The sequence below is a fragment of the Populus nigra genome, chromosome 7 (genome assembly GCF_951802175.1).
Source record: "Populus nigra chromosome 7, ddPopNigr1.1, whole genome shotgun sequence".
Taxonomy (NCBI): Eukaryota; Viridiplantae; Streptophyta; class Magnoliopsida; order Malpighiales; family Salicaceae; genus Populus; species Populus nigra.
The window spans coordinates 16,690,340-16,702,533 of NC_084858.1; the positions used below are offsets into that span (position 1 = coordinate 16,690,340).

At 37.1% G+C, this 12,194-nt stretch overlaps 2 protein-coding genes across 8 annotated transcripts; one reads left to right on the forward strand and one right to left on the reverse strand.

Moving 5' to 3' along the window:
• Positions 1-406: 406 nt before the first annotated feature.
• LOC133700123 (homeobox-leucine zipper protein ROC8-like) lies at positions 407-5,299 on the forward strand. The gene is made up of 10 exons (XM_062123679.1): positions 407-534; positions 1,191-1,308; positions 1,405-1,596; positions 1,747-2,181; positions 2,275-2,376; positions 2,459-2,659; positions 3,278-3,458; positions 3,546-3,814; positions 3,929-4,018; positions 4,158-5,299. Exons 1-10 carry the CDS (start codon positions 407-409, stop codon positions 4,551-4,553), a joined length of 2,112 nt encoding a protein of 703 aa, XP_061979663.1. The 3' UTR covers positions 4,554-5,299.
• Positions 5,300-7,148: 1,849 nt separating this feature from the next.
• Positions 7,149-11,547, reverse strand: LOC133698249 (pentatricopeptide repeat-containing protein At1g62930, chloroplastic-like). 7 transcript variants are annotated; one of them, XM_062121118.1, is made up of 5 exons: positions 11,254-11,542; positions 9,455-10,884; positions 9,020-9,110; positions 7,391-7,482; positions 7,149-7,256 (listed from the first exon to the last, which is right to left on the reverse strand). In XM_062121118.1, the coding sequence occupies exons 1-2, from the start codon at positions 11,342-11,344 to the stop codon at positions 9,581-9,583; spliced, it is 1,395 nt and encodes a 464-aa protein (XP_061977102.1). In that variant the 5' UTR covers positions 11,345-11,542; the 3' UTR covers positions 7,149-7,256; positions 7,391-7,482; positions 9,020-9,110; positions 9,455-9,580. The 7 variants fall into 7 exon arrangements, with proteins under 7 accessions (XP_061977102.1, XP_061977101.1, XP_061977096.1 ...); XM_062121117.1 differs by having other exon boundaries at positions 9,455-11,132; positions 11,254-11,540; XM_062121112.1 differs by having other exon boundaries at positions 9,455-11,547.
• Between the last annotated feature and the right edge of the window lie 647 nt (positions 11,548-12,194).

Below are 12,194 nucleotides of genomic sequence, written 5' to 3' on the forward strand. Positions count from 1 at the left end.
GGGGGGAAACAATGGTTATGAATACTTGGAAAAAAAAGTAAAAATCATTTGTATATATCCCACTCCATATATGGTAGCTTTTCATGCGAAGCATATCTCTGAAACCACGAAATTTGCTGGCTTGCATTTTTTTTTTTTTTGCTGTAACGTGTAATGCAGTTCATGGCCAGAAGAAAGAAAGAAAAAGTTTACAAAAAGCATTATGCCTAAAACAGTAGAAAACCAAGAACCAGAAACCTATCTTTGTAGGATTGGTTTGGTGTTCATTTGCTGTCCTTATTTGGAATTGAGTTGTTGGGCTATATATGCACAATATCTGATGTATAATCATAGATTGTGCATTACTAGCCTGCATACCAAGAAGGGAGACTTGTAGTGATAATATTTTGCGAGTAAGAGGAAAATAATGGAGCTTTCAATGGGGAACAATGGTGGCGCTTCGGGCGATGAACATGAAGCAGCTTCTAACTCTAGAAATCAGGGAAAGAAGGCTTACCATCGCCATTCTAATCAACAGATTCATCAGCTTGAAAAGTACAAGACTAGCATCACTCTCTTTTCAAGGACTTTGTTTTATGTTCTTTAAGCAAAATATAAAAACAAGATTTTGATCTTTATATGTTGCATTTGTTGTTGTTTTTTATATGGTTTTTGTTTGGCTATTTTGATATGTTCTTCCGATTGATTCATAGCTTCACCATCCATTGATTACTGTGAAGCTTCTGTTGATGTTCACGAGGAAATCTATAAATTTTGGTGTTTTTCACTCTTGGCTTGCTCTTTGTTGGTAAGGTCTTCATTATTGAGCGGCTTTTGGATAAAGTCATTTCACTCGACATGAGAGGTCTATTTTATTTATCTGTGAATGGAAGAGGATTTTCCCATTTTTTCCCTTTTTCAGATTGCTGATGGTGTTTTTGATGGAGATTGTTTACTTCTTCTGTTGATGCATTCATTTTTGTCTGGATAAATCAATTTTCCTATGTGCTAGTTCGGTCCTTGATTGTGTTGTTTGGATTGCTTGCTTCCTTAATTCATTCACTTGGCTTATTAATGTCAGAACTTTTTTTCATGGATTTTTAATATGCATCCTGTAAGAATATTTGATGTTCCTTCAAAAAGGTCCGTCCTTCCACCCCCCACCTTCATTTTCTGCGTTTGAAGTTTGTGGTTTTGTTACTCTGATGAAGATTTTTCAAGGAATGTCCACATCCGGATGAAAACCAGCGGCGCCAGTTGAGTAGGGAATTAGGGCTTGAGGCTAAACAGATCAAGTTCTGGTTTCAAAACAAAAGGACTCAGAAAAAGGTACTCGTGATTTCTTGGTCTAAAACCTTGTGTTCGAATACATTGTATCCCTTAATAATGCACTGATGCTTTTGCACCTTCTGATCCATTTCGCAGGCGCAGAGTGAGCGAGCAGATAATTCAGTTCTTCGGTTAGAAAATGAGAGGATTCAATGTGAAAATCTGGCAATCATAGAGGCACTGAAGAATGTGATCTGCCCAGCTTGTGGAGGTCCTCCCTTCGGAGAAGAAGAACGCCAACGTAGTTTGCAGAAACTAAAGCAGGAAAATGCTCGGTTGAAAGAAGAGGCTAGTTTGGATTATTTCAACGAAGTTCCCTTTCTAAATATCTCCTCGTTCTCTATTAGGCCTTTGCTTTTTAATGATCCATAAATGTTTCTGTTTCGAGAGTCTTAATGATTTATTTATTTATTTATGATTATTATGATTGTTGTGCAGCATGAAAAGGTATCCACCCTTCTTACCAAGTACATAGGAAAATCGATTTCACAGATTGATTCGTTGACACCTGGCGCTGGATCTTCACATGGCGTATTGACAACAAACCCTGGCATTGATCTGGAACGGAATCCAGGACTGGACAACAGTCAGTTGGTCTATAAACGTAGAGGAATTCTAGATATGGAAAAGGCACTCATGGCTGAGACTGCTGCCAGTGCAGCAGATGAGTTGGTCAGGCTTTTGCGAGTTAATGAGCCTCTGTGGATCAAGTCCCCATCTGATGGAAGATACATCCTTGATCGTGTCGGCTATGAGAAACTATACCCCAGGGACAGTCACTTCAAAAGTTCTAATGCTCGTGTCGAATCATCCAAGGATTCAGCAATGGTGATCATGCCTGGAATGGACCTGGTTGACATGTTTTTGGATCCAGTTAGTGCGCTCTTACTTTCCACACTGTAAGATCAGACCATATTCTGTTGCTAAAGAGGAAAACAATTTTAACTATTTGCTTTGATTTTACAGAATAAATGGATGGATCTTTTTCCGACAATTGTTACCAAGGCCAGGACAATTCTATTACTTGAAGCTGGAACTGTAGGAAACCGAAATGGTTCCTTGCAGATGGTATGTTGAGTAGCTAATAAATCTCTATCATTCCTTAAATTTTGTCAGGTCTTGAGCTGTGTATTAATGAAGTGAAATGCAGATGTATGAACAAATGCACATACTGTCGCCCTTGGTTCCACCTAGGGAGTTTTACTTCCTTCGTCTTTGTCAGCAACTTGAGCCTGGGGAGTGGGTGGTAGCAGATATATCGTATGACTTCATGAGAGATGGCTCCCCTTCCCGCGCTTGGCGGCTTCCTTCTGGATGCATGATCCAAGATAAGTCTAATGGATGTTCCAAGGTAAGTAGTTACTGCATCACAATACCCGAAATGATCAAATGATTGAGCAAGTGTCACTTCTGCGAATTACTTGTTCTAGATTAACCATAGTACCATGCTTGTTCATAGCACAGATTAGGGCTGATTGTGGCCGAGTTACTGTTATCAAATGTTACCGATTCTGACGAACAACGACCAAGTTCTGATGCACATTTGTCAATTAATCAATGAACTATAAAAGGAATGGAGCCTGGCATCTCTATCCTCTTGTTTACAGAATATTTTGACGTCTGCATTCAGTGTAATGTTCATATTAATTAATGAGCATGGCTATTATAAATGTTTCGTAGATGCAATATCTAAAACAAGCATATCTGCAGACCCCCATTTATTCGATACCAATTTTTTCATCGCTGATAATGTCATGTACAGGATGATCTTTTTCTGTCATAAGCACTAAGCAAGCATTTGTATGCATCTCCATGAGCTACCAACAAACGATGACTTAAAGATTGCAAGACTAGTTTAGCATAGAATCATTGCATAATATTAGTATATCTGAAATTGTCCAACAATAATTTATGTCAATTTTAAGTGAATCGTGTGTGAGACTGATTTTGCATCACACAAACTTGATAGGTAACTTGGGTAGAACATGTGGAGGTGGATGATAGAACTCAAACTCATCGCCTTTACAGAGATCTCATATGCGGAAGATCTGCTTATGGAGCAGAACGATGGATTGCTAGTCTCCGGAGGATTTGCGAGAGGTTAGCTTTCTACAAGGAGGAAACTGCAGCTGCTCGAGAATTTGGAGGAGGTGACAATAATCATTTTTTTGCCTTTCCATTTCTTTGACACCCATTTTATGCAATACTGTGGAGCTTTAACATCTTCCATTGCTCAGTGATCACTTCACCTGAGGGTAGAAAGAGCATAGTAAACCTAGCCCACAGGATGGTGAAGATCTTTTTTGCAAGTTTGGGCATGTCAGGAAAACTGGATTTCCCTCAACTCTCTGAAGTGCACAATAGTGGGGTTCGGGTAGCTATTCGTAAGAACACAGAACAAGGGCAGCCGATTGGCATGGTTGTTAGTGCTGCTACTTCTCTCTGGCTTCCACTCTCACCTCAGAATGTGTTTAACTTCTTCAAAGATGAGAAATCACGAATTCAGGTTTATGAAAAGTAGAATGATTCATTCTGTGATCAATAAATACGTACATATTTCACTCATTCGGATATTTATAGCAATGTAACAAATGGTATTTCGTGTCATTGTCTCTAACAGTGGGATATTCTGTCCAATAGCAATCCTGTGCATGTGATTTCACACATTTCCAATGGGACTAATCCAGGGAACTGCATATCCATTACTCACGTAATTTCTCTTCCTTTCTCTCCTATTCTGATGCAGTATAAACTATAGCCAAAAGGCTTACAGCAACAATGTATTGATTCATTTTCAGTAAGTTTACTTGTGAAGTTCTTTGATTGTTTTTCCTTTCAAATTAAAGCAGCCTTTCATTCCTACTGAGAACAACATGCTGATACTTCAAGAGAGCTGCACGGACTCTTCAGGATCAATGGTGGTATATGCTCCACTTGACATTCCAGCCATGAACATGGTGATAGGCGGTGCAGACTCATCGATCATTCCCATACTTCCATCAGGTTTTGTAATATCTGGCGATGGCCGTCCAGACACAGGAGGGGACAGTTCTACTTCCACAAGTTCTACTGGGGCAGACTCAGGAGGTTCACTTCTTACAGTAGCCTTCCAAATTCTGGTCGCTGGCCCTAATGTCACATCCTCTACAGAACTCAACATGGAATCTGTGGCAACAGTCAATACCCTTATCAGCACCACGGTTCTCAAAATTAAGGCTGCTTTGAATTGCTCTAATTTGGGTTAAGCATTGGTGGTGCTGTTGTTGAGAGATTAGTTTCTTATCATATGATTCTGCCTGGAAACTGAAACACAAAAAAATAATCAGCTGCTACTTCTGCTCAACTTTTGGCTGCCGTCTAGTTGTTTTAAAACACTTTCATCTCCAGGATGATGGTCTTGCATTGCAAGAGAAAGACATTGAGTTTTTTTTTTCTTTGATGGATGATGGGGATGTTTTATTTATTTATTTTCTTTCTTTCTTATATATCCTCTCTTTAATTAATTATTTGTGTTTATTTATTTGAAAATATTTCATGCTATATTTAGCATCAATAGAGACAAACCATTGATTAATATTTCTTATAATGCAAAGGATTTAATACTTAAGGAAATTTGTTACCATCAAAATGCTTTTATAAATCATTTGTAATACTGTTTTGCACTTGAAATTTTGAACACTTTCAAAAAAAAAATATATATCCTGATGGACTTCTTAGAAGAGTAAGAGACTTCAATAAAGATTAATTTCCAAATCCCATTAAAAGGGATTGCTAATGGCAAATCGCATAGTCACCTGCAGAAGCACAAAAATATAAGAACAAATTTTGAATCCATAAACTAAATTAAAACTGGTTGCATTCATCTTTTGTTCCTCCATGCAGTATTCGTTCTTGTTTCTAATCAGATGGTTTAAGATTTCTGAAGCACTAAGTCAAGGATATAACACGCTACAAGACTTCAATTCCATGCATTTTCATGTTTAAAACCAGAACAGAGTATAACAAAAATAAAATCCTGAAGTCAAAGTTTACAATGAGAACCATAAATAGGATACTCAAATCAACAACAGCACCGAGGTTCCCTAGTTGGCAACAAACACGTACTCTTTACCCTGCAAGGTTATAAGGAAATACAAAGGACATAAGAGCTAAAGTACCAGAGGAGCACAAATTACTTCTTAATATCACAAGGATAAAACAAAAGCAACATCATAGCATCAACCCGTGACAATAAAGCATCAAGCTTGCCACTGTTCTTTAGAGATGGGAACACATCACCATGTCCAGGAGGCTACATGCATAAATAGAAGTTTTCAGAACAGCAAGCAAGAAGATAACACGTTGATAAGATTATAAATTAAACTATACACTCAAACCTACTCCTTGCACTGTACAATTCCTAACTTTTTTTAGGTGTTATTTTACTTTCATTTCTGAATTTTAAGAAATTGCCCATGTTGGATCCCACTAAAAAAATTTCTTTCTTTAAGAGGGACAAACCTTGATCAGACACCATCAGCTTCCAAAAATTTGAGTAACAGATAACATTAAAGATATGCCAAAGTAAGATTGGATACACAATCTTCCAATTGTGGCATACTTTCATCTCTGGCCAGTGATCCAGACACTCTATGCTAAGTTACACTCATCGCTCAGTTTTCAATAAACAGCTAAAAGTATAACAGGCATGTCTTTGTCACATATCATAAGGAAAGGAAGTGATTTGTGAGAGCATTAGTATGCAAGTATTGGAGTTACTTTCTGGATTTTACACATGTCAGAAAAGCAAAATTGATTTGGAGAAGTTTATACAGCTCAGAAGTTGGTAAATAAATAAACGACTTGATATGCATCCAAATAGTCCCTTACATAAGACTCTAGAAGTAGGAGGTGGAATAGATTGATAGAAGTTCACAAGCTCAGAACAGCAGGTAAATAGAAGAGTTTTCAACTCAACTTTCTTAATCAGAATTCACAGAAGTTCAAGCTCTCCCCTAGTTTTACAACATATTCAAACTCATAAGCATCTGGTGCCAAATATATTATCATCAGAGTGCATCTGATAAATATATAATTATATAGTGCATGCAAAATGGTAAAAATTGACTGAAAGATATTCATTGAACTTCATATAGTAAAATATAGAAATTTGAAACTATACCATCCATCCTTGTCAGTTAGTCCTTTTGAAGGCATTGGCACAAAATCATCAGCAACCAGAAGAGGATATTGGCTCTGTGTAATTCCAAAGGGGAAAAGGCAAATTTGTTGTTTAACATTTTCAGCAAAGCAAAACGCAGATATTAAAAGAAACCAATCAAATAGTAGTATCACAAACCTGATTAAAGGTGTGAATCTCAATATTTGAGTTTAAGTGCTTCTCAATAATCTAAGTTGGACAGCAACTGGTGTTACTATACAAGTAAAATCTAGCAAGGACAAGAGAAAGAGCAGGAGAAAAAGGTAAGGATCAGGCACCTTCTGTGTATCATCATGAGTGTTGAATGAGTTCATTAGAAACAAGGGAACGCTGCACCCATATTTGTTGTTAAGATTCTGCAGCAACTTTAACAGTTAGTTCCATGCAACAACAGAACCAAATCAAAATCAAAGCAGAACAGAACAGAAGAGACAAACACTCACCTCAATCTGGATGACAATAAGGTCAAGAAATGTCAGTCCATTACGAACTTCAATGCCAGAACGGTGAAACACAACAGCATAAATCAATTTCAATGTCATATATATCTCCTAAACCTCCATTCTGCTCCACAGACAAAAGGGTAAATCATTTCAGCCAAAAAAAAACAACAACCATCACACTAGTCACCAATCTGACATTCACCTTCTTCTTTTTTCCCTAGCAATTTGACAGCATAACAAACAAAAGATTACACATTTAGGACCAGTGCATCCCATTGTTGTCCCCAAACCAAACCTCCATTAACCTGCAAAACAACAAGCTTGTCAAAAAGCTTCTTGGTTTCCTCTGGGTCTGCAACAAAATCAAATCACTTTAAGCAACAACCACACAAGTTTGGCTAAAAATAATGCAATAAAAATTCAGATCATTATCAATTACCCTCAGGAGCTGACTCCAAGGTATCATATGGAACCACTACTTCATCAGTAGGTGTCTGAATCTTACTCCACTCAACTCGCCGCGCTTCCCCACTTTCACACACAAAATCAATCAATAAATAATTCAATAAATTCCAAATCTCAGATTCATAACAAAAAAAAAAGAGCAATTATCCAAATACCAAAAACAATCTCCATCACATTGCGCTTAGCACTAATACAAATATCACAGTCATATAAAACAGAATTATTCCTTTTTTTTCATTTTTGAGCAACAAAATCAATTTTTTTAACGGGAGTTGGTTGAAGAATAATGAATTACATATGATAGCAAGAGATGAGGATGAAGAATGTTTTCTCACTCTCACTGCACCAAATCTCGAAACAAAATTAAGAAATTGTAAGTAGATCTGAGAACGTAATTACTTTGATTAGTGAGATTAGCAAGAAATGAAGGAGTGAATAAAGCAAAAGAACATAACAAGATTTAATGACAACCAAGTAAACCCGAAAATCATCTATGAATTTTAAAACAACACCTAAAATTATTTGTGTATTAATATTAATTGATGACTTGATAGGAGAGAAACTTAGGACCCACAATAATAATAAGAAAGAATGCAACATTGTCTCGACTCTAGAGTCAATAAAAACAGTGAAGCATGGCTAATCAGTTCTTGAATATCTTTTATTCATGTGCTATAGGGATTTTGCACTGTACATTCTAGACTACTAAACTAAGCAGTCAAGCCCTAGTACTTTTATAATTTCAGCAACGTTGATTCCTATTTTCTATTTTATCAACTCTTTAAGGTGTGGGGCATAAACAAAGTGGGAATCCAAAAGAGATCAGTTGAAATTGGAAGGAGTAAATGTTGTACTCTGAGTCTTGTTGGTTTCACAAGTTTGCAGCTTTTCCCGCTTAAAAAGCTTGCTCATAATCTTTAGTTTTATTGATGAAACTATAGCAAAAACATCACAGAGAAATTCACATGAGAGAAACAGAGGAGGCTAAGTAAGTGGCTTATGTTACTCGCAAAAGGAGGAAAAATAGAGGTTTGCTGCTGTGGAGGTACTTGGAGGTCTTACTGGTTATGCAAAAAAAATAAATTGATGCCCTTTTATGCATTAAGATTTTGAACAAGTCAAAATGGAAGAGGTGTACATCACAACAGCAACAAGGAAAATTAAAGAAGTCAAGTTTACTTTGGAAAGATTGATCCATTGGCATCCAGGAAAACTGGCTTCCAACCTGCCTTCTCCTATTTTATTTTTCTAGAAAACTTAGCAATGAAGGATCATACTGAGTGCTGAACATATTCACTGGTCAATTTGCTAAAACAACCACACTGGAGAATCTCTGATTTATTCACACACAAATGATATCCACTATCCAATTATAATAAAAATTAGATTAAAACTTCACCATCGAATTCCAATTGCCTGTTTGCTATGTCATATCATCAAACATCACGAAATTCAGCTGTACAACACTAAAAATGAAGATCCGATGCTCTTTCATGGAAATACACCATACATATTCAACCATGAAAACACATATTACCAACTTTGCAAACAGAACAAAGGATCCCAAAACCAAAATAAGAAACACAAAATAATCCAAACGCACCAGGGCTGTTTGCGTATTTATTTGTTTCTCATTTGCAGAATTGGGGGTAGCATCCACTTGCATCCATAAGGCAACAGTAATTGAGAACATTCTACATACAATAGCACTTAAATTATGTCTTGTTTGCTTTAAGAAAAGCATTTTTGAAGTTACCCAAGATGATGACAATTTTACACAAGTTTAATCACTAATGAGAAAATTGAATAGGTTCATCACTTTAACTCAATTTCACACATATTTATTGACAAACATAAATGTGCATGTATAACCCAGAAAGCTGAATGCTAGTCCAAAACAGGTATTATGATTTGTGAAACAAAAGCAAGTAACTGGTGTCATTGTCAAGTTTTTGACAAGACTGAACTAACAATATAGTAACCAAGATTTTGACAAGACTGAACTAGCAATAAAATAACTAGAGAAGAAAAAAGCTACCTAATATTTGCAGTGTGAATTAGCAGCATGAAAAATTGACATAAGCCTTTTTCACCATGACGACTTCACGTAAGCCTAGATACTTCTTCAGAACAAGATTGTCTTCATTAGATAACAGATCTTCTATCAAGCTGTGGTTCCCGCATCTGCAATGAAACCTCTGTCTCTCATTTCACCGATAAGATGCACTGCCCTTGATTCATCCTTGTGCTGGAGAAATCCTCGGATAATAACATTATAAGAAAATTCATCTGGAGGGCAGCCATCGTCTTCCATATTTCGGAAAGCTTCTAATGCTTCATCTAACAACCCTTCTTTACAAAGTCCATTTATTATTGTAGTGTATATCTGAACATTAGGCTGCAACCCTTTGACAAAGAGTTCTGAAAACAGTTCCCTTGCATCTTTAAGATTCCCGGATTTGCACATGGCATTAACTAGGATGTTATACATCACCAAATTAGGCTTCAAGTAAGTACTTTGCATTGCTCGAAACAATCTCAATGCCTTACCAAGATACCCTTGTTTGCAAAAGCCATCAAGCAATATTGCGTAAGTATATAAATTTGGGAGGTTTCCATTAGTGTGCATATTCTTGAAAAGATCTTGTGCTTCCCTAAGTCTGCCTAATTGGCATAATCCATGAATAAGAGTGTTGTAACTAACATTGTTCGGAGTTGAGCCTTGATGAATCATTTCATTAAAAAGTTGCTTGGCCTCATCTATCCTTTTGGCCTTACAATATCCGTTAATTAAGATGCTGTAACTAAAAACATCAGGTTTACAACCCTTGGTTATCATAACATCGAAAAGCTTTCTAGCTTCAACAACTTCCGTCCACATGGAATATCCATACATCAAAGAATTGTAAGTCACTACATCAGGCTCCACACCCATTTCAGTCATTGTTTTTAACACACCTTCAGCCGCTAAAACCTTGCCTTCTTTACAAAATGTATCAACTAGCACGTTGAAGGTGACAACATTTGGCATGATATTCAAATTCGTCATTTCATTTAGCAATGCCGAAGCCTCCTTCCATCGGCTGAAATTGCATAAGCCCTGGATCAGAGAGGTGTAAGTGAAAATTGTTGGGGAAATGTCTTTAGCCTTCATATCAGAGAAGATATCTAAAGCCTCATTCACCCGCCTGTATTTGCAAAGACTGTGGATGAGTGTACTGTATGTCACCACATTCAGCTGGCAGCCTGCCTCTTCCATTTTCTTAAACAATCCAGCAGCCAGTGCAGTTTCCCCAATCTTACATAAGCCATTGATAATCGTAGTATAAGTGTAGTCATCAGGTTGACACCCTCTTGCCACCATGTCATCAAATAATTCCACGGCTTGGGCAAATTTACCCACCTTACCGAGCCCATTGATTAAGGTGGTAAATGTGACAATGGTGGGTTGAAGACCAAGTTTAATGCCTTTGGCCAAGACAGAGAACCCAAGATCAATACGTTGCAACTGGCAGAAGCAATTAATCAAGATATTAAGCGTACAAGTATTAGGAGAGAGCCCAGCTAATTCCATTTGTTTGGAAAGAGAAATCACAGCATCGTAATGCTGTCTCATTTTGACAATTGCAGATAATAATTGATTGAATTGGATGATACAAGGCAGGGGTTTCCTATGAAGCATTTGATTGAAAGAAGCAAGGGCAACATCAATGTTTCTGAAAGAAGAAGAAGCATCATCATTTTTGTGTTTATATCTACTGCTACTGCTACTGTTACTGCTAGATGAAGAAATGGAGTTGGAGTGGTTGCTAGACAACAGTGATGGAAGAATCATACCCATTATTTTCATTTGGCATCGCTGAATTTGGGACCCAATAAAGAAGGCTTCTGAACCTCGAAGTCTGACTGCCGTGACCGCCATCATCATCGGCCTTCCTCTGTGTTTTTCCTTCTCGTTGTGGTCTCGTTTTTTATCGACCAAAACGACAGAGACACTTTGTAACAAATCTGGAAGATTGAAGAAAGGGACTTGGGGAGGCAGCAGCGTCTCCCTCTAAAACCACGTGGGAATGAACGGTTGGGACTTGGGATCATGCTTGGAGCGCTTCTAAAACGCTGGCGTTTTGAAGAAGAAGAGACAGCAAATTTACAGCTAATACAATCCAGTCCAGATTTGCTTTTAAATTTTAAATTGCATCCATTTTTAAATTTGAAGATTTGTTCCAGTTTATATGTAGAAGTTCTTTTAAGAATAAATGTATATTGAGTGTCCTAAAGCTATTAGTTTAGCAATTGGAGGCCCCAGCAACCTCGATTCTACCCACAAGTTTTTTTCTTCTTTTCAATTAAGTCCCTGTTAGTTAAAGTTATTTCATTCAACAAGAATCTCAGTTTGGGTTCCTTTCAATTACACCCTTTTTCAACACAAACTACTAAATTACAAACCCATTTTATCACATTATACATTCACAAAACACCATTAAAAAAGAGAGAATTGTTACACATTGAATGAATTACAAGCATAGTAATTCAAATTCAAGAAAAGTTGCATCATCATTGAATGAATTACAAATATTGGAACTTGGAAGGTTTCTTCTCACCATCTTTCTTGCCCCCTCACTTTTCAATGCATGTAACCTCTCTAGGGATGAGCTCTATAATGGCTTCCTGGTATTTTTTGTCAGCTTCTTTAGGGAATTCTTCTTGGTTGGGCAAGCAAGCACTTGCAAAAAAATTTCTATCATAATAGAGAGAGAGAGAGAGGGAGACACCACAAA